This window comes from Brachyhypopomus gauderio, chromosome 13, assembly GCF_052324685.1.
Source record: "Brachyhypopomus gauderio isolate BG-103 chromosome 13, BGAUD_0.2, whole genome shotgun sequence".
NCBI classification, from domain to species: Eukaryota; Metazoa; Chordata; class Actinopteri; order Gymnotiformes; family Hypopomidae; genus Brachyhypopomus; species Brachyhypopomus gauderio.
The window spans coordinates 11,666,904-11,694,557 of NC_135223.1; the positions used below are offsets into that span (position 1 = coordinate 11,666,904).

The following is a 27,654-nucleotide window of genomic DNA, read 5'->3' on the forward strand; positions in this document are numbered from 1 at the left end:
TTACATGATTAAATTATCAGACCTTTATAGAAAAATCTGATAACTCTACATTGTAGATATACATACACTACCATTAAATTATTCACCTCTCAGCCACCTCAGAACAAGATCCCAATACATTAACACTTGTGGGGATGGCTGCATTACAAAAACAAGGTCAAAAGATGCCAATGCCAAAGACCCATAATGATACAGAGTACTTGCAGTTTTGTAATTGAAAACAAAATATTACAGAACTAAACCTTGAATATGTTATTTGGCCTAAACAAGTACTTAAGCTGGCTTTAACTCCTTTTGCTAAAGATAGTGTCACAGCTGTGCCTTCCTAAGACATTCGTTCATCCCTCAAAAGCTGTTGGTTGACCACTGTTACTCATCATTTGGCAATAGCAGTAGCGCAGCTGACCTTCCAAACCTCCACCTCAACCTCACATATTTCACTCCCCACAAACTGACAAAACACAAATCAATCATGTGAAGAAATGACTGATTGACACTCATTGTCATATGTGGACATTATGTAGGCTTCGATTGTAACTGAGACCTTACACCATTGGTTCCAAAACACTTTCCTCAAACAGCAGCAAAATTTTCTTTAGGATCTAAACATATAATTAGGCCTAAGACCTGTTTGCTTTATTGTTATCCTTTAACAAACCCACTATTGACGGCTTAAAAATTTTCAAATGCACCTCAGCTACTCAGTGTGCCCACAGAAAACACCATGAGCAAACAGAGTAGATAGATAGATAGATAGATAGATAGATAGATAGATAGATAGATAGATAGATAGATAGATAGATAGATAGATAGATAGATAGATAGATAGATAGATAGATAGATAGATAGATCAAACATATTTGTTAGGGCTTTGGAGTTAATTGGCTGTGTGGTGCTGAGTGGTGTGAAACTATATTTAGCATTGACACTTCAGACCTGTCAGGTTTTCTGGCTTTGCCCTTCCAGAGACCACAGTGGGACAAGTCTTTCCTATAACCAGAATTCCACAACAAAGTTAACGTGCCAGATCCTGAAGTTAATCTGAGTGAGTGGTCATCATGGTGCCAATCAGCATCTTTCAGACGGGTTTGTTGGCATTTAATCAGATCATTTTGTAAAGTGTCGACCAAGCTACTTTTTGGTAATGTCTCTATGGTGGTTGCTAGGCTGCTAGATTTCTAATCGTCTAGAAACCTTTTGGGAGGTCGGCTACAAAGGCGACCATTTCATTTTTCAAGTAGTCTGCAGCTATGCAGCCTTGTCTAGATTGTCAAAAAAAATGATTTATTCATTCATAAAAATAAGTTTAGTAATCCTAGAAAGTACCTGGGTGGTGACCACATTCTGTCACATTCTAGGGGGCTAGTTTAGAAATGGGAACATTCCCCTAGCACTCCCCCCTTTGATTTATCTAACAGCTTTTGATAATGACAGCCTCATTACCGTCTCTATCCATTACTGTCCAATTATTAGACCCTCACCTATCCTGATTTGCATATTACCATCTCTTCCCCCTCCCCCTCTGTGACACTGCCCTTCATCTGCACGTGAAACACCACCACCACATAAATACAGCTGACACATAACTCAAGCAGTTACTGTTGTGTGTTGACAAAGGCTCTCAAAAACATTTGATGCTCTTTTTTCTTTTATAATTGCTAATTTTGTGGAACCTAAAAACTTTCCAGAAGGTAAGACATTAAAGTAAAGTAATGTGGTGTTATATATATTGTGTGTGTGTGTGTATATATATATATATATATATATATATATATATACACACACACATGTATTTATCATGCATTTATTATATTTTTCCTGACCAAATTGACATGTAATGAGATAATGGAAGTGTGATAGGTGTGTCAGGTGTGTATCTTTCACGCTGTAGTTTACTTTTGTGTTGCTGCATATATTTTTACCTCTAATATTAAGAATTAAACAAATGTAGTACGAAATGTACCAAATGTACTAAAGAGTGCATTAAGCAAAATAGGATAATAATAATAATAACTTTTTTTTTATTATAATTTGCTGCATTAAAAAATTACCAGACTCTTTTAAGTGCATTTTTATGAGTGAGAATTAACATTATTTTATGCTTTTCAGGTAAATGTTTGTAGGATATTTGCCACTCTAATCTTACATACTGTCCATCTTTTCTATTGCCCATCCTGTTAGTCATTTCAATTGGTGCAGCGCTGTCACCATGACTCCGCCTTTGTCTCGGTTCAACCACTGGTGGAGTCAGCTTAGGTTTCGCTGCCATAACAAAAAAGGATGGCAAGAAATGTTGGATGAAATTTTTCTTCTTCAGTCCAAAAGGTATTTTTATACGCACACGTACTGCTGAAGTTGCAGCTGTATCTGTATTAGGAGGAAGATTATACTATGTAGTTTGTGATGTTAAAAAGCAAATCTCCATCAAAATTGTGATTTAACACAAACAAGATTCCCTGTTCATGAAACAAACTGAAATACTTAATAATTAGCATGTATGTGAGTAATTATTAGCAATTTTACAAATAAAACATGCTAAACCCAGGATCCATCATCCGGATCACAGCTGAATTTCACCCTTTGCCCTTTTTGTCTTTCAGAGAAAGTGACATCCCCTTATTTTACGCAACAAAAACAAATAATGTCGGGTGTGTTAAGAAACTATTGGACTGTGCCACCACCAACATCTTTGAGAGAGGTGATGGGCCCTGCCCTTTCAGCTCACAGCACTGTGCTGATGGTACATTTGCAAAGCAGGTGTGAGTTAAAAGCCTGAGTGATGTGCATGTGTGTGTGTGTGTGTGTGTGTGTGTTTCAGGTGCGCTGGGTGAGACAGCTCTACATGTGGCTATAATGCATGAAAATTTGGAAGCGGCAGTGGAACTAATGGAGGGAGCGCCGGAACTTATCAATGAGCCCATGACCACTGACCTGTATCAAGGTACACACACACACACATTTGTACACAGACACACCATATTTTGAGTTTTTCAGGTGTATAAGGAGATGAGATAAAATAAAAATATGGACATATAAATGTAAAACCTCTGACTTAGATCTAAAGAGCCTGTGAATAACGCTCATTATATTGTTTTTTTTGGTGAGGTGTGAGGAACATTTTGTGCTTTTCTTGCAGGTATAACAGCCCTTCACATCGCTGTCCTGAACCAGAACTTTAATCTTGTGGAGCAGCTCATCCAGAGAGGGGCTGATGTGTCTACACCCAGGGCAACAGGCCTGTACTTCCGCAAACGGCCAAAAGGGCTAATCTATTACGGTAAATTCCATTATATTAGACTTGAATAACTTAAGAAAAGAAAGATTTTACAGAGTCCATTTTATAGCATTAATGGGAGTGGGTCATTTACTGTGTCTTAGGCCCATCTAATTCACACGTATGTGGTTCCAAGGGAACCGCCCATGACGAAAAACGCTCAGAAGTAAATGCTCAGACGTAAATGCTCAGAATGCATAGATCAGTACTCAAAAATAATTACTCTAAGACATGTCGCCTTTCAACAAATCCAGGATTGTTTATCACTTAAATCAGGTCCAATACGTGCCCGTGTTCACTGGGGAGGATTACCAACTTCTACCTTTTTGCCTTTTGGGCTTTATCTGTTTTTGGGAGGCATGTTTTCACAGGTATATGCAGGGAGATACAATTTAGACATGAGTGTTAACACAGAGCTGACTGAGACCGACTGACTTCGATTTTTTTTAGCTGCTCTCAGTCAAAATCTATTTTAAAAAGTGGGATTACTGTATGTTTATTAATGCACTTCTACAGTTATAAATCCATTTAGATAGAAAATTTGTGCCTTATGAAGGCTTTCTTCATGTTCTTTGGAAAAAATAGCAATGATTAGAAGTGTATGTAAATAACTGTGGAAGCTGTCAAATGAGCCGTGCCCGTAACCCCGGGATAAAGGATTAGCCTCTTTGTGCTACATCAAAAAGATGAGCATATACCAATCAGCATCAGAGGGAAAATGAGGACTCTGGTCTTGCTTGAATTAACTCATGTCTGTGAATCTTAAGTTCTTCCTTTTTAGTTGATGTTAAGAGAATTCTGGTCTGGTCTTGGAACTAGACTGTGGTTTCAGTATCAGTCAGCTTTACAAACAGGGTCAAACAGAGTGTAAAACTCAAAGACTTTTCAAAGTAACTGGGCTAAAATGTGTTTGATATTGTATTTAGGTGAGCACATCCTGGCATTCGCAAGCTGCACAGGCAATAAAAGCATTATGTCCATGTTGATAAAGGCTGGAGCCAACATCCGGGCTCAGGACACATTCGGTAAGACCAAGATCTACTTCAGATTATTGTGAAGCACATTTCCGGCCACTTTATTAGGAACACCTTACTAGTACCGGGTTGGACACCCTTTTTCCTTCAGAACTGCCTTAATCCTTCGTGGCATAGATTCAATAAGGTACTGGAAATAATCAGAGAGTTCGGTCCATGTTGATATGATAGCATCGTGCAGTTGCTGCAGATTTGTCAGCTGCACATCCATGATGTGAGTCTCCCGTTCCACCACATCCCAAAGGTGTTCTATTGGATTGAGATCTGGTGACTGTGGAGGCCAGGCGAGTACAGTGAACTCATTGTTGTGTTCAAGAAACCAGTCTGAGATGATTCGCGCTTTATGACATGGCACGTTATCCTGCTGGGTGTAGCCATCAGAAGATGGGTACACTGTGGTCATAAAGGGATGGACATGGTCAGCAACAATACTCAGGTAGGCTGTGGTGTTGACACGATGCTGAGTTGGTACTAATGGGCCCAAAGTGTGCCAGGAAAATATCTCCCACACCATTGCACCACCACCACAGGATGGATCCATGCTTTCAGTTTGTTGATGCCAAATTCTGACCGTACCATCCAAATGTGGCAGCAGAACTCAAGACTCAACCAGATAGATCAGGTTTCTATTCAGCCTGTGCAAATTGTAGCCTCGGTTTCCTGTTCTTAGCTGACAGGAGTGGCACCCGGTCTGGTCTTCTGCAACTGTAGCCCATCTGCCTCAAGGTTCGACGTGTTGTGCATTCAGAGATGCTCTTCTGCATGCCTCGGTTGTAACAACTGGTTATTTGAGTTACTGTTGCCATTCTATCAGCTCAAACCAGACTGGCCATTCTCTTCTGACCTCTGGCATCAACAAGACATTTTTCGCCCACAGAACTGCCACTCACTGGATATTTTCTCTTTCTCAGGCCATTCTCTGTAAACCATAGAGATGGTTGTGCGTGAAAATCCCAGTAGATCAACAGTTTCTGAAATACACAGACCAAGAACCATGCCACGTTCACTTAAAGTCACTTAAATCACCTTTCTTCCCCATTTTGATGCTCGGTTTGAACTGCAGCAGTTCGTCTTGGCCATGTCTACATGTCTAAATGCATTGAGTAGCTGCCATGTGATTGGCTGATTCGACATTTGCATTAATGAGCAGTTGGACAGGTGTATCTAATAAAGTGGCCAGTGAGTCAGTGAGTCTGTGTGTGTGTTAACACATATATATATACTATAGGCCTACTATACACTTTTAACCTTTCTCATTTCATCTCTCTCTCAACCAGGCAATACTCTTCTCCACATCCTGGTTCTGCAGCCCAACAAAATTATTGCGTGTGACATAATGGAATTCCTGCTGAAGCATGAGGCGGAGAAGAACACCACTGTCCCATTGGACATGGTGCCCAACTATAGAGGCCTCACACCTTTCAAACTCGCTGCCAAGAAAGGCAATGTTGTGGTGAGCAACTGTCTGTAAATCGAATTAGTACTAAATGCAGAATTGTGATACATAAATGTGGAACTTACACAACAGGCTAAGATGCATCTTCTTTAAACCACAAGCTGGTAATACAAGAGAGTAAGTGGCTCACAAATGAAATTACAGGCAAAATGTTGTGTGAGAGGACTGATGACATTTCTCTCGCGTTTCTTACACACGAACAGGTTTTTCAGCACCTGGTGAACCGCCGACGCATAGTCCAGTGGAAGCTGGGACCTTTGACCTCTTACCTCTATGACCTCACTGAAATTGACTCCCGGGCGGACGATGTATCGGTGCTCCAGCTTATCGCCTGCAGCAAGAAAAGAGAGGTGCGCGGCAAAGCGAGCACTGACACCTACAGGCCAGGGTGCGCCACTGCAGCCTCTCCTGAGCTAGCGCCTTTAAAGCATTTCAGTTGGGCGCATTTTTTCACAAGTCCTACGTGCTATATGTGCTGTCTTCGTCTTGCTCACAGGCGAGGAGGATCCTAGAGGTGACGCCAGTGCAGCAGCTCATTAACCTGAAGTGGAATCTGTATGGGAAATATTACTTCAGGTGACCAATCATACACAGGCAGTCTGCAGATGTGTCATGGTCAGGTCGCATGACATGGGTCAGCAGTACAGGAATCTGTGTTGAGGACAAGGTTCTTCCGTTGCACGCAGAGCATTAGAATCGAGATAATGCAGCGCTCAGCTTTTCCACATGTCTAATATTTCTTAGACTATACCAGAGATCATCTGCCTTTTGAGGGAAAAACTGTTTTGGAAAAATTCATTTAATTTATCTTATCAAACCAGAAGTGTATTTTGTAAACAAAGTGTTCATAACCAGGGTTAATGCGCTGGTCTCTTGCTGTGTCGTTTTTATGCTGGACAATCGGAAAATCCTGACACAATGCTCTGCTGACGTGCTGCCAGGTTGTTGCTGCTGGTGTACTTACTGTACATCGGGACCTTCACTTTGTGTTGTATGAACCGCCCCCTAAAGGACATTCCTGTGAACTACACGAAAGCTGACAATGACTATACCATCATGATACAGAAAACTCTCCAGGTGTGCAAGTGTGCATTTTCAGAGAGATAAATCACCAAATGTTCTTAAATATGTGTGATATGAATTATCCTGCAAATTGATAGTTGATCTCCTTCCTGCACAGTGATAATTGTGTGTGTGTGTGTGTGTGTGTGTGTGTGTGTGTGTGTGTGTGTGTGTGTGTGTGTGTGTGTGTGTGTGTGTGTGTGTGTGTGTGTGTGTGTGCAGGAAAGTTACAATACCTATTCAGATCACCTGCGCCTGGCAGGTGAGATCATCAGTGTGGTAGGAGCCTTCATCATTCTGCTGCTGGAGGTCAGCACAATCTTAACAACAAATAGCTTCACACTTACAGTTGGATCACAGCTACTCTCGTTCAGACATTGCTTTAGTGATGTCACGTGATATTAGTGAAGTCTGAATTCAAAAGCACATAATCTTTTTTCATTCTATGCCTTAGATCCCAGACATCCTGAGAGTAGGAGTAAAGCGCTATTTTGGCCAATCAGCTCTTGGAGGTCCTTTTCATGCCACTCTGTAAGTCTTATTGCGGAAATTTCCTTGTGTGTGTGATTGTAAAGGAGCTGGGTGTGCTATGTAAACACCGAAAATAGCTAAACTTGTATTCACCATTGAATTATATGTAAAGAAACAAATCTATGTAAATGTAAAGTATGTAAAGAAAAAAAATTTTCTACAAGCCATTAGAATATTATAACTAGAGATACTCTGCAGCAGCATGGATGACACTGTTAAAGAACAGACAGATTTAAGAGTCTTACAAAAGTCTCACAAAAACAAGAAATGAGGAACTAAAGTTTTTTTTCTGAAATGCCTTGGAATTTTAGTCTATCTTAATAACATTTCTAGATCGCATCCGTCTCTTGCATACTCAGTAACTGAATGTCACACTGAAATTCTCATTCACCCAATACATCCAGGCTACTGCAGTGCTGTCCTCTCCTATGGTCCCCCCCCCCCCCCCCCCCCAAAAAAAAACATTGTGCAGAACCCCCCATGTGAGGGTTCCTGCCTGTATCAGACCATAGGAACATATAACTCCCTGTCCCACTGTCCCCCTGATGTCCACAGGATCATTTATGCAGTGCTGGTGGTGGCGCTGTGTGTGCTGAGGACCACTGAGACGGTAGGGGAGACCGTGCTGATGTCTCTGTGCCTGGTTCTCGGGTGGTGCAACGTCTTGTACTTCGCCCGAGGTTTTGAAATGCTTGGGCCATTTGTCATCGTGATTCAAAAGGTGATTTTTTAGCTATGTCCCACTTTCTGCTTCTGTCTTATTATTATTTTGCTTCCCAAAATGAAATACAAAGATGTAGAATAGAAGCATTTGTTTTGCTGAACGTAAATCTCCTTTTAGAATGTTTTATATTACATAATTATCAATATGATTACACCTAAATTTATCCAGATTTACTTCTGAAATGTACAGTAACCTAGCCACTAGGGTGCACACACCAGTCTATTTTAGTGCCAGTCTGTGACGGGCAGGGTGAGCAACTAAAAAGGAAGCGATCACGCCAAGTCTCAGGGAAAGAGGATGGTTTAATTGAAAGTGCGCAAACCAAAAACCCGTGACATAGATCCAGATTAAGGAAATAATAACCAGCAGTCAACTGGTACAAAGACAAGACATATATAGACGAACAAACAACCCTCAGGTGAGACGGATCACGGGTCCCGCCCACCTGAGGGACGAACATCACGTGACCAAAACAGGACAGCTGCCGCTGTAAACGGGGGCGACCTGCAGGCCCCCCCCCCACAACGTGACACAGTCCCAAGCCCGGATAAATAGGGAGGGTTGCGTCAGGAAGGGCATCCGGTGTAAAAACTGCGCCAAATCAAATGATGCAGATCAAAAACAGAAATTCCATACTGGATCGGTCGAGGCCCATGTTAACAACGACCGCCACTGGTGCTGTTGTCCAACAGGGCATTAGTGGAAATTGGACTACTGTTGGGACAAGGAGGGGGAGAGGGGGGAAGAGGGTTCTGAAGCTGAAGGAGAGGAAGCAGAGCAGGAGGGTGGAGGTTAGAGTTGGTACGTTGAATGTGGGCTCTATGACAGGTAAAGAGAGAGAGCCAGCTGATGCGATGGAGAGGAGGAAGATAGATATACTGTGTGTACAGGAGACCAAGTGGAAGGGGAGCAAGGCCAGGAGCATTGGTGATGGCTTCAAACTCTTCTATCATGGTGTAGACAGGAAGATAAATGGAGTAGGGGTAATCCTGAAGGATGAGTTTAGTAAGAGTGTAGTGGAGGTAAAGAGAGTAAGTGACAGGGTGTTCTGTGTAAAGTTAGAGATTGATGGGGTGATGATGAATGTCATCAGTGCTTATGCTCCTCAGGTATGTGATGTGGAGGAGAAAGAAGAATTCTGGAGAGAGTTAGATGAAGTTGTTCTGCAGGTTCCTAAAGAAGAGAGAGTGGTTATTGGAGCAGATCTAAATGGACATGTTGGTGGAGGGAACAGTGGTGATGAGGAGGTGTTGGGTAGATATTGTGTTAAAGAAAGGAATACAGAAGGACAAATGGTGGTAGATTTTGCTAAAAGGATAAAGATGGCTGTAGTTAACACTTACTTTAAGAAAAAGGAAGAGCACAGGGTAACGTATAATAGTGGGGGAAGATGCACACAGGTCAACTATATCCTCTGTAGGAGACGAAACCTGAAAGAGGTTAGTGATTGTAAGTTGTTACCAGGGGAGAGTGTAGCTAAACAGCATAGGATGGTGATATGTAGGATGTAGATGGTGATATGTAGGATGTAGATGGTGATATGTAGGATGTAGATGGTGATATGTAGGATGTAGATGGTGATATGTAGGATGTAGATGGTGATATGTAGGATGTAGATGGTGATATGTAGGATGTAGATGGTGATATGTAGGATGTAGATGGTGATATGTAGGATGTAGATGGTGATATGTAGGATGTAGATGGTGATATGTAGGATGTAGATGGTGACATGTAGGATGTAGATGGTGACATGTAGGATGTAGATGGTGATATGTAGGATGTAGATGGTGACGTGTAGGATGTAGATGGTGATATGTAGGATGTAGATGGTGATATGTAGGATGTAGATGGTGATATGTAGGATGTAGATGGTGATATGTAGGATGTAGATGGTGATGTGTAGGATGTAGATGGTGATATGTAGGATGTAGATGGTGATATGTAGGATGTAGATGGTGATATGTAGGATGTAGATGGTGATATGTAGGATGTAGATGGTGATATGTAGGATGTAGATGGTGATATGTAGGATGTAGATGGTGATATGTAGGATGTAGATGGTGATATGTAGGATGTAGATGGTGATGTGTAGGATGTAGATGGTGATATGTAGGATGTAGATGGTGATGTGTAGGATGTAGATGGTGATATGTAGGATGTAGATGGTGATATGTAGGATGTAGATGGTGATATGTAGGATGTAGATGGTGATATGTAGGATGTAGATGGTGATATGTAGGATGTAGATGGTGATATGTAGGATGTAGATGGTGATATGTAGGATGTAGATGGTGATATGTAGGATGTAGATGGTGATATGTAGGATGTAGATGGTGATGTGTAGGATGTAGATGGTGATATGTAGGATGTAGATGGTGATATGTAGGATGTAGATGGTGATATGTAGGATGTAGATGGTGATATGTAGGATGTAGATGGTGATATGTAGGATGTAGATGGTGATATGTAGGATGTAGATGGTGATATGTAGGATGTAGATGGTGATATGTAGGATGTAGATGGTGATATGTAGGATGTAGATGGTGATATGTAAGATGGTTTTGGAGGTGAAGAAGAGGAAGAGAGTGAGAGCAGAACCTAAGATCAGGTGGTGGAAGTTAAAGGACTGTGGTGTAATATTCAGGGGTGAGGTGAGGCAGGTACTGGGTAATGGTGGTGGTGTTCTGGATACCTGGGATGAGACTTCAAATGCAGTGAGGGATGTGATCAGGAAGGTACTTGGTGTGACCCCAGGACAGAGGAAGATAGACAAGGAGTCGTGATGGTGGAATGAGGAAGTTCAGGAAAGTTTGAGAGGAAAGCGGTTGGCTAAAAAGAATTGGGATTTTCAGCTAAATGAAGAAAGTACACAGAGGTACAAGGAGATGTGTCATAAGGCACAGAGAGCAGTGGCAGAAGCTAAAGAGAAGGCATATAGCAAGCTGTATGAGAAGTTGGACACTAAGGAAGGGGGAAAGGATCTGTACAGATTGGCCAGACAGAGAAACCGTGATGGGCAGGATGTGCAGCAGGTTAGGATGATAAAGGATATCATCCTAAGATGGAGATGTGTTGTCTGGTGAGGAGAGTGTCTTGGGAAGGTGGAAGGAGTATTTTGAGGAACTGATGAATCAAGAGAATGAAAGGGAAAGAAGGTTAGAAGAGGTAGAGGTTGTGAATCAGGAAGTGCCCCAGGTGAGCAAGGAGGAAGTTAGGGCTGCAATTCGGAGAATGAAGTGTGGTAAAGCAGTTGGACCAGATGATATTCCAGTGGAGACATGGAAATGTTTGGGAGAGAAAGCAGTGGTGTTTTTGACTGGGTTATTTAACAGAATCTTGGAAGGTCAGAAGATGCCTGAGGAGTGGAGACAAAGCATAATGGTGCCGATTTTCCAAGAATAAGGGCGACGGTCAGAGCTGTAGTAATTACAGGGGAATAAAGTTGATCAGTCACAGCCTGAAAATCTGGGAAAGAGTAGTGGAAGCTAGGCTTAGAGGAGAGGTAGAGATCTGTGAGCAGCAGTATGGTTTCATGCCAGCTAAGTGCACCACAGATGCTATGTTTGCTTTGAGAGTGTTAATGGAGAAGTATAGGGAAGGACAGAAGGAGTTACATTGTGTGTTTGTTGACTTAGAGAAATCTTATGATAGAGTACTGAGACAGGAGCTGTGGTATTGTATGAGGAAGTCAGGAGTAGCAGAAAAGTATGTGAGGGTAGTGCAGGATATGTATGTGAACAGTTTTTCAGCAGTGAGATGTGTGGTAGGAATGACAGGGTTTAAAGTGGGGGTAGGACTACATCAGGGATCAGCTCTAAGTCCCTTCCTGTTCGCAATTGTCATGGACAGACTGACGGACGAGGTTAGGTAGGAGTCCCTTTGGACTATGATGTTTGCTGATGACATTGTGATCTGTAGTGAGGCTAGGGAGCAGATGGAGGTGAGCTTGGAAAGATGGAGATATGCTTTGGAGAGCAGGGGAATGAAAGTGAGCAGGAGTAAAACAGAGTATGTGTGTGAATGAGAGGGCAGACGGTGGACAGGTCCAGTTACAAGGAGTTGATTTGGTGAAGGCTGACGAGTTTACCTACTTAGGGTCGAGGGTACAGAGTAATGGAGGAAGTGAAAGAGAGGTAAAGAAGAGAGTGCAGGCAGGGTGGTGTGGATGGCATAAAGTGTCTGGGGTGATCTGTGATAGAAGGGTGTTGGCTAGAATGAAAGGAAAGATCTATAACACAGTAGTGAGACCTGCTATGTTGTATGAGATTCTCATTTGGAGGAACGAGATTTGACGAGGAAGGATAGGATCAGAATTGAGTTTATTAGAGGTTCAGCACATGTAGCATGTTTTAGAGATAAAGTCAGAGAAGCGAGATTGAGATGGTTTGGTCATGTACAAAGGAGGGAGGAAAGGTATATTGGTAGGAGGGTCTTGAGGATGGAACTTCTGGGCAAGAGGGGGAGAAGTAGACCTAAGAGGAGGTTTATGGATGCAGTGGTAGAGGATATGAGAGTGGCTGGTGTGTCAGTGGAGGACACTCAGGACAGGGCCAGATGGAGGAGTTTGATCCGCTGTGGCGACCCCTAAACGGGAATTGGCGAAAGAAGAAGAAGAAGAAGACTTCTGAAATGTACAGTGTATGATTTTTGTATTCAGTGTCTCAAACTGTAAACACAGAGGGGATTCACTTTCCTTGGTACTGCTTTTCCATACTATACATAATGATATGTGAGCACACCTGAACAAGCAATGGTTGATATTTAGATTCAGCATACAAAAATACATAAACGGACATTTTTTGCAGGAAGCAAAATTGACCAGTGTTGTCATCTGCAAAGGCATCTCATGTTACAATGCATTAAATGTGCTGATGTGATGCAATTTCACATAGCATACTGTAAAGTTATAACTTCTGAATAATAACAAGCTAAAACTGTAGGTTTTAGGTGTTTTTGATCATGTGACATTATCATACAATTCCACAGGTAGAATTTCTGACAACTGGTTTCAGTCGAGCAGAGTCCTTGACACAGTGCAATGAGGTTGTTTCTGAATACATTGCGGCAGCTAATTCTATTGCATCGGTTTTGCAGATTATATTTGGAGACCTAACAAAGTTCATGTGGTTGAGTCTCATTGCCATCACAGGATTCTCCACAGGTGAGTTCAACTCCCTGATCCAATATCTCAAGTACTAATCGCTCTGTATATTCTATGGACTGACACGAGGTGTCCCGTGTGCCCCCGTCAGCTCTCTGGGTATGGTACATGACTCAGGAGCCGCTGTCCGTGCCGCAATATCGCTCCTTCCCCATCACATTCTTCAGCGAGTTCGAGCTGACCATAGGCCTGATTGATCTGCCCGTCGACCACACCGTTTACACCCATCCCGTCGTGCATGTGGTGCACGGCTGCTTCAGCGTGGTCTCCCACCTGCTCCTCATCAGCCTCCTCACGGCCATGATGAGCGACACGCAGTGGCGCGTCGGGCAGGAGCGTGACGAGCTCTGGAGGACCCAGGTGGGTCAGCCGAGCCACGGATTGGTGTGGTGGAGGTGGCGGCGGGAGCCTCCATGGAAGTGGATGTGTGTGACTGTAATGGGTTGCATGGGATATTTACCTGTGGGCTGTCCGTAGGTGGTGGCCACCACCCTCATGTTGGAGCAGAGGCTACCTCGGTACCTTTGGCCACGGCTGGGTGAATGCGGCTTGCTCTATGGCTTGGGAGACCACTGGTACCTCAGGTAAGAATTAGGGCTGGATGTTTTGGGTGGGATTGGGCAATCATGATTTTTCTGATCAGTAGTACAATTTAAAAATATGAAATTTTAAAAATTATTTTCTGTTAGTTCAGCTACAAGTGTTTATTCGTGATTGGCATAGTATCAAACATGTACCAAGCAGAATTACAAACACATAGATGCTACTATTAATTCTTTTTATAGATGCTACTATTAAATATTTTTAAAAGTGTTATATATGTGGTACTGTATTTGCCAGCATGAAAGAACTTCCCACACGTTATTAGTGAATCGAGACTTAACAGCAGATGTATTCCAGAGTGGAGGAGCGCACCGACCAGCTTCTACAGAAGATGAGACGCTATGTAAACATGTTCTCCAAACCCGATGAAGCAGATGAGAAGCAGGAGCCAGAGAAGAGCAGCGATAGGGGCGCTGCGGAGGAGCCACAAGTGCACACCAGATCTGAGCCCAACAGGAAGTCAGAGCTCCACTGGGACATCATTCGTCAGAGCTTTCTTAGCACACAGCTAGAAACAGAGGAGTGCATGGATTCTCTTGAAATGAAATATGTTTGAAATCTGATCAGATGTACTGAGGGGATGCTGATTCTGTAAAGTCTAAAATCTTGAATTATTTCCTTCTTTGAATACCGCTATATTTGGTATTCTCATATAGGAAATACATACGGTAAAAAAAAAAAAGAATCACAGACCACTGACCACACAGTAATATTTTTTAATTGTAAAAGGCAAAGATGTCTTATATAAAAGGCAGCTATATTTTGAAATACAGTATATATATAAATCAGTGCAATTAAAAAACATGATAGACCAATAAAATAAGCACAGTGCCACTTTAAAAGAATTCACTTGGTACGTCTTGTTTGATCTAGGCCACTACACAGCTAACAACTCTAAAAATACACTGATTTCTTGTTTATCACAGAACAGGATTTGCTTCTAGTGTGAATTCATGCGTTGATTCTGAGCTACGGCTGATCTGCATATGTAAAATAGGATTGAATGATTAGATGATTAGGCAGATGTGACTGATGTGTGAGGTGGTCAAGGTTCATGAATTTCCATCTTTAACCTTTCTGGCAGACGTAATGAGAGTTTACTGCACATGGATTTGAGTACCAATTGTTCTGGGGTGACTTCTGTCCTCTCAGGAAAGCACACTGGCCATCTTCAGGGGGCCGGCCCCAGTAGCTGCAATAAAGAAGGAATGGCTCTATTTGACTATTTTTACTCCATACCAGTATTTTACCAGTACTGGTACTGGGAAACCTCTGCACTTAACAATTGATTTGGCAGCCATGACAACATTCATTCAGCCTCCAAAGGGCCTGATTATTAACTGATGAGCTGAATAGATTGTTTGGAGGAAACCCAAAACTGTTTCCCTCGAGAATAAAACTGCTCTATAAAAACAAGCTTGCTCAGCTCTGTCTCTTACATCTATTATCCAACCAAAAAGGTTTATTGTTGGCACAAGCGCAACCTTCATGCTGATGTAATGAACATCCGTTTTGCTCAGACATTCTGAACACAGGGCTGAAGCCAATGCAGCAGTAGATTACCTGTTGAGTCAGAAGCACATTTAGGTTTCCCAAGATGACTAAAATTTTCCAGGGTTTAACCGCAATGCACAGACAGCACATCACTTTCTTATTTTCAAATCACATTACATTACTCTCGCACGCATACCTGCCACCAACCGTGGCCACTGTTTTACACCCAAGAGACTTGTGCCTGCCACTCTAAACCACACCTGCACTTCTTTCGCAATGGTGAATTTTGTAAAAAGTTCCAGCCGGTGACGTTTTTTCGCCCTGACTTGCACCGTCAATACCTAAGGGGTTTCAAAGCAGACATGCAGAGGTGGAGGCTACCCACCAGCCTGACGCTTGCATGCTCCAGCGAGTCAAGCAGACGTTGGTATTTTATTCACCATTTGCAAACTATCAGTAAGCATGTATAAATGCCTTATAACATGTTAGTATAAAGATATGCAAATATAATTTCATGGTGCAATTTATAAACATGTAAAGTTCACCGAAGTTGTAAAATACATGAAAGACCAGGCTTCCCTGTGATCTACATGTCTCTTACCTCTTGATTAGGGCAGTGTTGTTGATCCAGGTCCACTGCTGTCTTCCTAGATCATGGAGGCCAATCCAGTAGAACATGAGTCCTTTTTCAGTCAGAAAAGTCTAAAGCAAAATATAATCAGATATAATCACCAGCAGCACACAAAAAGGTTGTTCAGTTGTGAAGACTACTTGAGTTTGACTGATTGGTTGATTGGTAGGGGTGTAATAATGCAAGTGTTCACAATTCAATTCCATTTACAATACTGGACTCACAAGTTCTTGACATTTGAAACAAAACCTATGTTTTTTCTTAAGTGCAGAAATACACAAATATGCACATTTTTCTTATAAGCATTCACCAGAAATCAGTATAAAAATACAGGTTTATAACATGCTAGTGTATCAAAATGTGCTATTTTAAAGGTCAAATATGACCTCTGATGTTCAAACAATGCAACTGCACAAGATAGCATTAATAAACCATTTGCACATTTCTGAATTGTGATTAACTGTGTCACTGTGCATCTTTACACCCCCATTGATTGGCTGGCAGGCTGACCTGAACACGGTCATTGATGATGACAGCCAAGTCTCCGCCCCACTTCTGACATTGATCCCTACTCTCCTGCCAGGTAAGGCGATACTTAGACAGGAAGTAGCAGGAGTCCTCAAACTTCAGCCAGCCCTTCCCACACTCAGAGCACAGATGCCCTGCAAGGGAGAGAGATTACTTATCATGAAGCCCACAAATAATGCAAACAAAGAGTAAAAGCTTAAACAAAGGCAATGAAGCATTACCGTAAATATGCCATCGGAAGTGAACACCAAGTGCGGTATTTAAAGACTCAGCAGGCATTTTAATGTAGATAAAGAGACATTTGATAGAAGACTGTGTTAATACTTGACTGGCTCACCGTTGTCTTCTTGGGCCAATCTTGGGTACATGAGATCACATTTTTCACGGCTCCAACCCTCCACCGTAGTTGTCCTGTCTACATCTGGACACTCCTGCTTGGTCTGCACTTCAGTCACTGAGGTATGGACACCAAGAAAAAACGATACATTTTATCATAATAGCAGTGGCAGCTACCAATTACAATATGTTTCAGACTACAGTTGCCTTTTCTGGTGTTTCTGGTGTGTGTAATACAGGAGGGTACTACCCTGGTATCAAAAATCCGCAATTAAATCTCTATTTATCCACCAAACTTCCAAACTACCAGATGTTCTTTCTACACTTAATTTGGATGCTACAACAAAAAATATATATTTGATGATGCATCTCGTCTCATTAAGTTATTTGATCACACAAGCTTTTTAAAACTGTACTTTGCATTTGTTCCACTAAACAAGACCCTAGATTCACTTTAATACCATTATGATGTTTTTTTCTTGAAGTTTCACCTAGATTCTAGATTGGGTATCTAGTTGCTTTAATAACTCTAGCATCCAATTCTTACTATTGTAAAGACGTGACGAGCCTGATAGCTAACGCTGGGGGAGAAACCAGGGGACTAGCGATGCTATTGAACATATTGAAGCATTATTACAAGTTAATTCAGATGTAGGCCTACTTTATATGTAAACTAAAACATGTCGGTAATAAAATGGTACTTACACTTAATGGCCAACGCAAGAACCACAGCCAGTAACAGGACACAGAGAAGGAGAAGAGCGACGGACATTCTCCGGTACAAACGGACTCTCCCGTTAACATCTTAACAAAAAGGGAAACGAAATTAGACAAATAACGTCGCTGAGGAAAGTGAGGAAACACAAATGGTATCACGCTATTGGAATCAAACTAAAGTTATTTATTGTGGGCGAGTTGATACAGTCTTCACCTGGGCACTGTTGTTTCTGTGCAACACAGCTCTTCAAGTCCTTTGATTCACCCGATACTCCTTCTTTCGTATCAACATAGTTTCCAAAATTACAGAATTTAACGTACATGACTCTAAGCTCAGTGGATGTAATGTCCTTTTAGTATGCTCTAGTAGCACGCTAAGGCAACAAAACCTGCCGTACACAAGCTGCTCTCTGTGCGTTTTATGCTGCGTAGGAGCTCGGAACTGCCCCCTGTCTCTATAGCAACGGGGTGGCCTGTCCCGATTTATCTGCATAACAGTGCGCGCTCTGTCCCTGTGGCGCGCGGGTCGCTACTGTAGATTGTGTCTCTCAAGGACGAGTGTCATGCGGTAATCTGAGGACACATTCTGTAGACTATGGCCCAGGCAAAGGATATGCGCCTGTCTTCCGGGGAAACATTCTTAGTCAGACTTTTAAAAATTGTGGTTGTTAGGCTACCGGTAGCAATGGTAGCAGTAATAATATAGTAAAGTAATTATTATAAAAATAGCATTAATAATTCTGTTTTCTGTACACTGCGTTTTGCATGGTCGTTTTAGAAAGTGTTGCAGTAGGAAGAAGGCAATCAGTCTAAAAATGTGAAAGTGTGTGAAAAAGTGTGTGTCAAAATTATAACTACTTAGCACTCCAACCACAAGGATGGAGTGTTGAATGCTGAAGATGGCAGGGTGTTAGATCGTTAAACCGCTCTCAGGACAAACTGCTGATATTCTGTGGGAGGTCAGAATACGTTCCTTCAGAATACGTCCTTCCCTGAGTATCCACTGTTCCACCCCCAACCCCCTCCCCCCTCTTTTAAAATAAATCATATTTTTCACGTGAATTTGTCATGGTTAAAGGAAGGATCATAATGATCATATCAGTTTTACTTCTCAGATAGAATGCAATGTTGTGTCTCAATGGTTCTCTCTTTCACTCCAGTCTTTGTTCCTCTTTTCATTTTGAGAAGCTCACTTTTGAAATATTTCTGCATAAGAAATTGTATATTTTTCATCATTGTTTCAGTTGTTTTGTGTTTTTCTACAAGCAGGAATCTTGTAGAATGATTATATTGTTGATTGTATATAATAATTGGCTGTGTTGATGGCAAAAAACTAAAATAAAATCTGTAATATTCATTACCTTCATGCTGCTTTGAATAGGAAGTGGGATTTGCAGTCGAATAATAGATATCTCCAGTTGGACAGTTCAGTGTAGAATACTCATTCTCTTTTTCATTTGTCTCTTTCTTGTCTTTTGAGAAAAGGAATAGAGAAGAGCAAATTGACTTTTTTCCATTTAAATACAAATATTAAAAATATATAATCATGATCATTGACAGATAAGCCAAAGCCAAAACTGCATCAAAACAAAGTAGCTTCAATTATTGAAACGTTTCACAAAACCTGAGGTACCTCTTTACCAGCTGGAATACTGCCATTGAAAACTATTCTTTAACTATACTGTGCAGGCAAGCTGCTGTCTTGACGTGTTTTACCTTGAGTCTTTTGCCCTGTGTCCTTCGTTACATCCTCATCTTCACTCTGTTCTGTCAGGCTGATCTGCTCCATCTCCACCTCTGTGCCTTTCTCCATGTCTCTGCCTCTTTGTGTTTTGTATGTTTCGTTTTCCCTTCGGTGCCTGATGGTGCGCAAGTCTTGGACATAAAAACACTTATGTAACGTCACTTCTTCTCCTGTTTACCAACCTACTTCAGCACAACTAATCTATGGCAATAGGCACCACACATGTATATATCACAAGTACCACAGTTTTGCTCTCCTTGACTGAAGTCCAAGAGGCAGCATTCAGAAGAACTCCCAGCAACATGAACACTGCTAACTTATCCCCTAGTTTTGCACACTCCACACTTCCTCATCACATTTGTAAACCACCTCACCATCCCACCACTTCTCTCTTCTTTTCACTGTTGCAATTCATAAAAAAATACCAAGGTTATGATTGATGAGTAGTCAGTCAGGAGACAAAGATACGGCGGCCGAATTTGAATATCCGAAGGTAAAGACTGAGTGAGAGTACAGGGCAAAATGAGATTAAAGCTGAATCCGTAATGTTCAGAAGAGGAACTCATATTCCTCTTGTCAACACCAGATGGAAAAGTAGCACATTATAAATAATGTTACTTTTGCTTTTACTTGTTATACAACCTATAAGAGTAACTTGTAAACCCTAAGAAACAACCAAACTAAATGGCAGAAATTGATATTTAGTGAGAACCAATTAGTAGCTGCATTTGTGCACTAAGCAACTACACAGTCTAACAGGACAGCCGATGGTGATAAGACTTCACTAAACTAGCCATGGCCCCCAGGAACAGTTTTTGATCTTATCAGCAACATTTTTATTTACAGAGTTTAATGGGGACAGGTGCAAAGGACATGGTAATAAACATCTGTGAAATGACACCCTGTATGAGGTGTAAATGGGAGTGATGCACTTACCAGGTTCACCCAGGAAAACTGAGCCACTAGCAGGTGCACTCACCTTTAGGTGGTTGGGTGCTACCATAGTTGTCCTAGGAGGGGAGTCTCCAAAAAACAAAAGACTTCATGTGCTTGACCTGATAATGAAAATGTATATTCCTTAATGTCGCATCAGTACCCATGGGTTACTGTTTATATGTTACATTTATTTGTGTACACATGTAAGACATCTCTGGAAAATATATTTTAAATTGCTCATCCGTTTGATCCTCTTAGCTATAATGGAACATTCTAGACCCAGAGGTGCAGGGTCATGTGTATAAAGGCACCCAGGTGAGCACAGTAGGGAAATTATTTTCAGAAAAGTGTGTTTTATTGTTATGTCTCTGTACGGGGAAAAATGTTTAATCTGTGTATCCTTCTGGCTAACAGATTTACCATCTTACTAGTGACTGCTAGAGATGTCAAGCTATTCAGAGTCACTTATGAGTAGACTTGTTACTCAATAGGTTGACCACCAGATGTGTAAATACTTTAGTTTTTTCTTTTCATTTGTATATCCCACATTTGTTCCAATGTTGTATGCTACAAAATCTTGGAGAAACTCTTCAATCCACTGGACCAGCCTCTATAACCACTTGACAACTCTGCACCAAGAAACAACATATACAAAATATTTTAAAGTAGACACAGTTAAACAAAACGGAGTGTACAACCAATTTCTACCTCTTTCATTCCTCAAGAAACTGGAGGCTCTTTTACTAAGACCCAGTATACTATAACACCCAGTTAAGCTGTTTTTGAATTACAACCACCCTACTCAAACTGACAACATGCCTCAACTAAGCACACATGTCACTGTCAAATTATTTTCAATATGCAGCATATAACTGACATATCAAATAGAACGTCTCTGTCTTTGACTTGTTTTCTAGGCACAGTGTTTGTCATGTTTTGAGCCGAAGGCAGGATGCCGAGGCAAGGTGCGGCAAAAACACACTTAGCGAAAGTAATCACACAATACAGCAATTACGCTAGATCAAAGACTGACAAAAACTACTACACAAACAAATGTTTAAATACATACAGTAACACGAGGGTGAAATGACACAGGTGAGGCACATAATGTGGGGATGTGGCAGACACACACACACACACACACACACACACACACACACACACACACACACACACACACACACCAACACGCACACACAGACACAGCCAAGATGAAAACTAATTGTATACAGCAAGTGGGTGTGGCAAAAACACAAACAGATCCACACACACACACACACACAATCAAAACAAACACTGATTAGACACAAAAGGGAGAGGAGTCGCAGAAGAGGAGCTGTTACAATGTTGTGTCTGCTTGCTAAACATCTTTCACCTGATAACCTTCAAGAAAAGATCCTTCACCAGTCTACAAAATAGTGGCACCACAAATATCTCACGGAACTCAGGAAGTTCAGCATTGTGTATTTTCTGAACTTTTTTATTTTTCACAAAATGTATCATAGATTTTTTTACAAAAAAAATACTATTTGCATTAAATACAGATGACTCACTCCGAGGAAAGAGTCATGGAAATGTGGGAAAACATTATACTTTCTTTTTACAAGGTCCCCTTTCTGCCTTTTTGTTCTTTGTTACTGTCTTATCCATCTTATTTCAAAGTCAGAATACTTTACTACCATAGCTGAGCATAGTCAAAACACCCCAGAAACCCTTCTTCTTAGACACAAAAAACCTTAAAAAGACTACAACATAATGCATTTTGACCTTACTGTTATTCAACATGGCATAATAATGGTCAAACAGTCTCTGAACTCTCATCTGCTGTTGCTTCCATCTTCACCCTCCCTCCCTTCATCCCTCCCTCTCTCTCACCCTCTGCCCCCCCCCCCCCTCCCCCTTTATTCAACCCCTCAGGCACCATACACGCTCTCATTGCTGTAGGTCATATACAGGAACAGGTCCTCCTCGTGGTGTTCCTGAAAGAAATATGGACAGAGGCAGATAAGAGTCCAAACAGAGACTACGGCTGCAGAACAATGTTGAACAAAACATTTTACTTGTTTTTAGTTAAAGAACAAGGAATTAACTTGTTGGCAAGTGAGCTGTAAGTGAGGGTTTGTATGTTAAAAGCAACTACACTAAAAGTTAGTACAGCATTCACTGGTGGAATTTCATGTTTGTTTTTCGAGTTCTATGCATTATGACAGGTGCAAGCCTGAGCATGGATGATACCAGCGCAGCACAAATGCCTGGAGAAATATTCTGTCAATCATCAGAAATGTCTCCTTCCAGCTCCTCTTAACTGGAAGGGCTGCTCCCCATGGGCTTCCAGCTGTAAGAGTCCCCAGATGTGCTCTACAGTGAGGTGATACTCTAAAGCCCCATTAGGATGGGAGATTAAGTTTACATGGAAAAATGGAGTAACGTAATTATTACGTTATCTTTCATGGTAAAAGTGGAGTAATTATCGCCAGTCTTTTTCAATCTTTACTGTTCTGAGCCAATTTTTATGTTTGCTTATTTATTTTTTATTATTCGTTATTTTTACAATTGTTAGTTTTATTTTTCAGAGACAGCTAGACTTTTCAAGAAATCATTCAACATCCAAAAAAATCTCTACACTATGTTTGGTACATGCCTACAAACTTATCTTGGGGTTATTTTTATAAAATGAGCCATTAAAATATATTATATAAATATATAATATATATAATATATATATTGCACAGGATTATATTAATCCTGTGCAAATCGACATGAATGTAAATATTCCATTATATCCTGTGGAAAAGGATTTCCTCAAGTATCGAGGCACTCATGGCGGCTTTTAGTTTTGTTGTACCTCATGTCACTCAAGTCTGGTGTTGTATTTATATTATTACTATAAGACCATTTATCGTCCTCTAATTTTTTATTTTATCTTTTTGGAAGTGACAGCAGTGTGCATATCACGTAGCTACTCCCCTGAGTGAAACTGTAACACATTTTACAGTCCTGTAGTAAAACTACATTGCTCCACCTTCCCATCAGAATCTGGCTTCTCGAAGAGGTGGGCTTTTAGTTTACGTCTGAAGACACCAAGAGACTCTGGTGTACAGAAAAACAGTGGAAGTTCATTTCACCCTCTAGGTCAGGGATGGGCAACTTCCATGATAAAGAGGGCCAAATTTTTTTCAGCACTATAATTGGAGGGCCACATGACCACGCACTTCAAATAATTGGATATGAAAGACACTACAAATTATTCTCAATAAGAACACATTTTAAATGAATTCAGATCTGTATGTTTATTGCACCAACATACATCTATTTTCTGCATATAAATGCATTAACATGTCCTTAATAAGCAATAAAGACAAAAAATTTGCTTAATAAAAAAGTGCAAAAAGGAATTTGAACTCCTTCATAAAGAACTGTAGTGCGCTGCGGAGCGAGGAGGCGGACACAAACGCTGAGAAGAGCGAGATATAATAAAGGGAATTCCATAGGCGAAGTCATTTGTACAGGCACGGGTCAAAACGGGAGAGCTGTCCAAATGGTCAACAGGACAGGCAGGAGTCGTAACAGGAGAGACATTCACAACGGAGAAACACAACGGAGAAGGAAAATACCAGAACAGCGATGACAGATAATCCACAAAACCAAAAAACCACAAATAACCGACAACGAGTGAAACACAGAGATACAAGTACACAGGACTAAACTAGACACAACTGAACACAATGACGACACAGGTGTGGCAGACAGAGGGAAACCAGGACAACAGACACGCAGGGCGGGATAACCGGGCAAGGAACAACACCGACACGGGAGAGGGGGGCGTAGCCCTACGTGACAAGAACAAAAAAGTCCTACTCTATCGGTTTTTTTTCTTTTAATTATTAAATTATTATTGATCTATTTGCGGGCCGCACTGAGTGAGGACAAGGGCCGTGTGCGGCCCGCGGGCCGCCAGTTGCCCATCCCTGATCTAGGTGCTGGTACAGAAACATGTCATGAGGCATGTTTAACTGTCTCCAAATGGGCTGTGAGTGAAGTTGTGCTGTGCTAAAGACACGAAGGCAGTGAGGTACAACGCAGGGGGAGACAAGCACTTGCAGGTTACAGGAAGCAAGACTATTTTTGGGTTTGTAGGCAAATGTCAAGGGTTGTAAATCTGATACACATGACTACAGGAAGGCAATGGAGGGAGCACAGCATAGGAGTGATGTGTGTGAACTTGGGAAGACTGAATATAACTTGTGCGTCTCCATTCTGAATCAGCTGGAAGGGTCTAATGTTAAGTGCAGGCAGGCCTCCCAAGAGAGGCTTTCAGTATTCCAGTCTTGAGATGACATGAAACTGGACTTTTTTTTGCATTTTTAACTTTTACTGAGATATTGAATCAAGGGATGCAATAAGCTTTGTTATTATTAATTTATTAGAATATGTCACTGTGTAGCACAATTGTCTTTGTGCATGAAATGTGCTATGAAATCTATCTTGCCATGTGGTGTCAAAATGGATTAAACGCAGCATATAAGAGAACGAAAAAGAAAAATTTCTGGCAGTTATTTTACACAGTGGTCTAGCAGACAGGCTGTCAAGCATCCATAAATACTTTTGGCTTGTGATTACACTTATTTGAAAACTTCATCCCATCACTTCTGTTTCACATCGTTTCTACAATGGAGCCTGCAATTTCACCTTGGTCTGTCAAATCTGACTGGTTTTCAATATACATCATCTATACTTATAATACAATTGATTTTAACTTGAAACAATTTTTGTTAAACAGACTTATGTTGTAGAGTGTATGTACAGTATATGTGTATGTGTTTGTGCACATATGGAAATTTTCTAGAGTTACTAGTGTGGTACGAGAAATTTAGACAACTGTTGAAAAAGCTTGAGTTTTCTTAAGACACCTATGAGTGTGGGAGTCAAATGTACTGTAAACTCGTGTGAATGTGCAAGTGTGTTTACAGTGTGGACTACCTCATACACGGCAGCAAGAGGGGAACTGGAGGGTGGGAGAGAGTTTTTCACAAAAAAGAAGAGTGCTTCTTCAGGCCTCATGGACACTCGCTGTCTAATGAGGAAACACAGCTGGCCAACTGTGAGAGAGTGAGAGAAGGACGGACGGGGCCAAAGAGAGAAAAGCAGTTTTTTATTTAAAAAAGACACTTCATACAGGGTTTATAACAATACATTCACACAGATGTTGCTGTAATAGTTTGCTCAACACAAATTCAAATGTTAAAGTAGATTTGAGAAAAACAAAGTACCCATTCATACAAAGTATTCTTGTGTATTTTATGTAACACACAAAAGACAAGAAAGAAGAAGCACAAACTCACCTGTGAGATCTGAGGGAACGAGGTATTTCTTTTTGTCAAGTTCAGGAACGCGTGATCTTGTGGCTCTCTCTACAATTATCTAATTTAATGAAAATATTTAGAACCAAACATCAGGGAAACATAACGGCATCAGTGTGAATACTGACGCTTTTCAGAAGCTCCAAGTGATTTTCCAATGAGAAACTGACCGGAATTTTGTCTGGATGTTTCGCACGAACTCTCTCCCCCTCCATTCTTCTGACCTCAAACGGAACACAGCGCTGGTACTGGCTACTCATCTAAGGATCAGAAACATTAAAGCACTTTGCACTTTGTTGTTGCTGCCAGGACCACTGACATCAATCTTATAGGACCACCAACGTATGGCCGCAGCGTGCCAGTCGGATGCCACATGCAATAGCACCATCAATGCAATGCCAAAACACTTCATATTGCGTTTGTTGCTTTTCTTAGACTTTTTGCTTATGACCTCTGGTGCAACCTGTAGTTTCCTTTCGATGCACGTTTGGCTATCTGATGTAACTAAATGGCCTAAGAAGTCTAATGGTACACTGCATACGAATAGCATTTTAAGGTGATGTTTAACATTTGACGACGAAAACAGAATACACGGTAACCTACCACTAGCTGATTCAGTTAACAAATATTTTTGTGGCGTGACATGCTAGTGTTTTTTTTAACTAATGTAAGTATAATAAAAGAGGAAATCAACTGTCTTGCTATATACACAAATAAGTTAATATTGCGCTAATACTACAGAATTTCGTACATTACATATAAAGCTAGTTACACATATAAACATGTACATTTTCTACAGTTGTCATAACTTTTATTATAACTATAGTAGCCCGTAGCAGAGCTGTAACCACCATAGTGAAGTAAGCTAACGTTACAAGAGGCGCAGTTATGGATAGTTGTGTAAACCTACCTTTAAACCCAAAAGAGGGGATTTAGTAGTGTTTGAAATCCTTTCTTTCCCTACAATTTGATAATAGCGTCGATGAAATAATATTATCAGTTTCCTTAAGATATTAATTTATGGATCTTAATCTATTTTTAAATGTCGACTAACTTACTTCTCCTACTAAAATAACAACAAAACTGTCCCGCCTCTTTATGTATGTTTCAACCAATAAGAGAACACATTGTGATAGAGAGGATCTCAGACCAGTGTGAGAAAGGGCTTGGGCGGGGTATTAGTTTGTTTACTTTGCTTTCATTGGAGAACACACAATGCCGTTCAATGACTGTCTGTCACTACTGGACCAATCAAAAAAAGGGAACGTTTGGCCAGCTCAGCGATCATGTGATACGTGACCAACGAGTCTTTTTTGGTACAAGTCTAGAAGCACCTTATGTTCTGCATGAGCAAGAGTAAAATCTAAACCAGACTTTAATCTTTTGACCATTTTGTCCATACTAACAACTAACATATTGACACACTAGCACAAGGGGAGCCAACCAGTCAGAGACTCAGAGCCAATTTTTTTACTATTGGTCTGACTTTTCACCCTTCCACCCCAAGATAATTGGTTAATTGGTTACGTGGCATGTTTGTGGCTCTTTTAAACAGTATAAGCCCAATACATACAAGCATAACAATAATAGAAAAATAATAGCGAAGACACACTTTTTATAAACGTTGAAGAGCCACATTCTTATTGGCCATGAGCCGAGGCACATGTTGGCCACCCAAATACTAGCACATCCTCAATCTGGTACTCTGCACCTCCCACATCTTTACCTCCATCTCCTATGAAAAATATAATTACTAATGACAGAGAGCCACACAGATGTATATCGTCTATTTTACAGAGTCCTATAATTTAAAAATCTAATATAAGACATGCAAGTTGTGCTCAGAGTTTAACCATAATTAAGGTTCATTGCTGCAATGGTCATCTGATCAAAAACACTTAGGCTACATGTCACTTTATTAAGAACAAATTAAATTGTGACACTTAGAGCCTGGAGCCCATCTAAGAGTAGTTTGTATCAGCCATGAGCAGTGAGTAGTTGTTACCCATCCTAGGCTTAAGTCAGCAAGAAGTATTGGACCAAAGAAAACATATATTCGTCTT

General features: G+C 41.0%; 3 protein-coding genes across 4 annotated transcripts; 1 reads left to right on the top strand and 2 right to left on the bottom strand.

Annotated features, from left to right (window-relative positions):
• Positions 1-1,612: 1,612 nt before the first annotated feature.
• trpv6 (transient receptor potential cation channel, subfamily V, member 6) lies at positions 1,613-15,261 on the top strand. The gene is made up of 17 exons (XM_076970910.1): positions 1,613-1,691; positions 2,182-2,325; positions 2,601-2,698; positions 2,819-2,941; positions 3,137-3,277; positions 4,201-4,299; positions 5,586-5,761; positions 5,968-6,114; positions 6,261-6,340; positions 6,706-6,841; positions 7,049-7,135; positions 7,281-7,357; positions 7,913-8,078; positions 13,176-13,242; positions 13,334-13,602; positions 13,720-13,826; positions 14,143-15,261. Exons 2-17 carry the CDS (start codon positions 2,210-2,212, stop codon positions 14,399-14,401), a joined length of 2,148 nt encoding a protein of 715 aa, XP_076827025.1. The 5' UTR covers positions 1,613-1,691; positions 2,182-2,209; the 3' UTR covers positions 14,402-15,261.
• Positions 14,546-19,778, bottom strand: LOC143473782 (CD209 antigen-like protein C). Of its 2 annotated transcripts, XM_076970911.1 has the most exons (7): positions 19,268-19,778; positions 18,913-19,023; positions 17,540-17,638; positions 16,836-16,952; positions 16,481-16,632; positions 15,941-16,041; positions 14,546-15,037 (listed from the first exon to the last, which is right to left on the bottom strand). In XM_076970911.1, exons 1-7 carry the CDS (start codon positions 19,362-19,364, stop codon positions 14,914-14,916), a joined length of 801 nt encoding a protein of 266 aa, XP_076827026.1. In that variant the 5' UTR covers positions 19,365-19,778; the 3' UTR covers positions 14,546-14,913. The 2 variants fall into 2 exon arrangements, with proteins under 2 accessions (XP_076827026.1, XP_076827027.1); XM_076970912.1 differs by lacking the exons at positions 18,913-19,023; positions 19,268-19,778 and adding an exon at positions 17,766-18,019.
• A 1,888-nt stretch (positions 19,779-21,666) lies between these two features.
• On the bottom strand, positions 21,667-26,695 carry LOC143473783 (gamma-aminobutyric acid receptor-associated protein-like 1). The gene is made up of 5 exons (XM_076970913.1): positions 26,502-26,695; positions 25,762-25,851; positions 25,574-25,652; positions 25,212-25,330; positions 21,667-22,210 (listed from the first exon to the last, which is right to left on the bottom strand). Exons 2-5 carry the CDS (start codon positions 25,849-25,851, stop codon positions 22,145-22,147), a joined length of 354 nt encoding a protein of 117 aa, XP_076827028.1. The 5' UTR covers positions 26,502-26,695; the 3' UTR covers positions 21,667-22,144.
• Between the last annotated feature and the right edge of the window lie 959 nt (positions 26,696-27,654).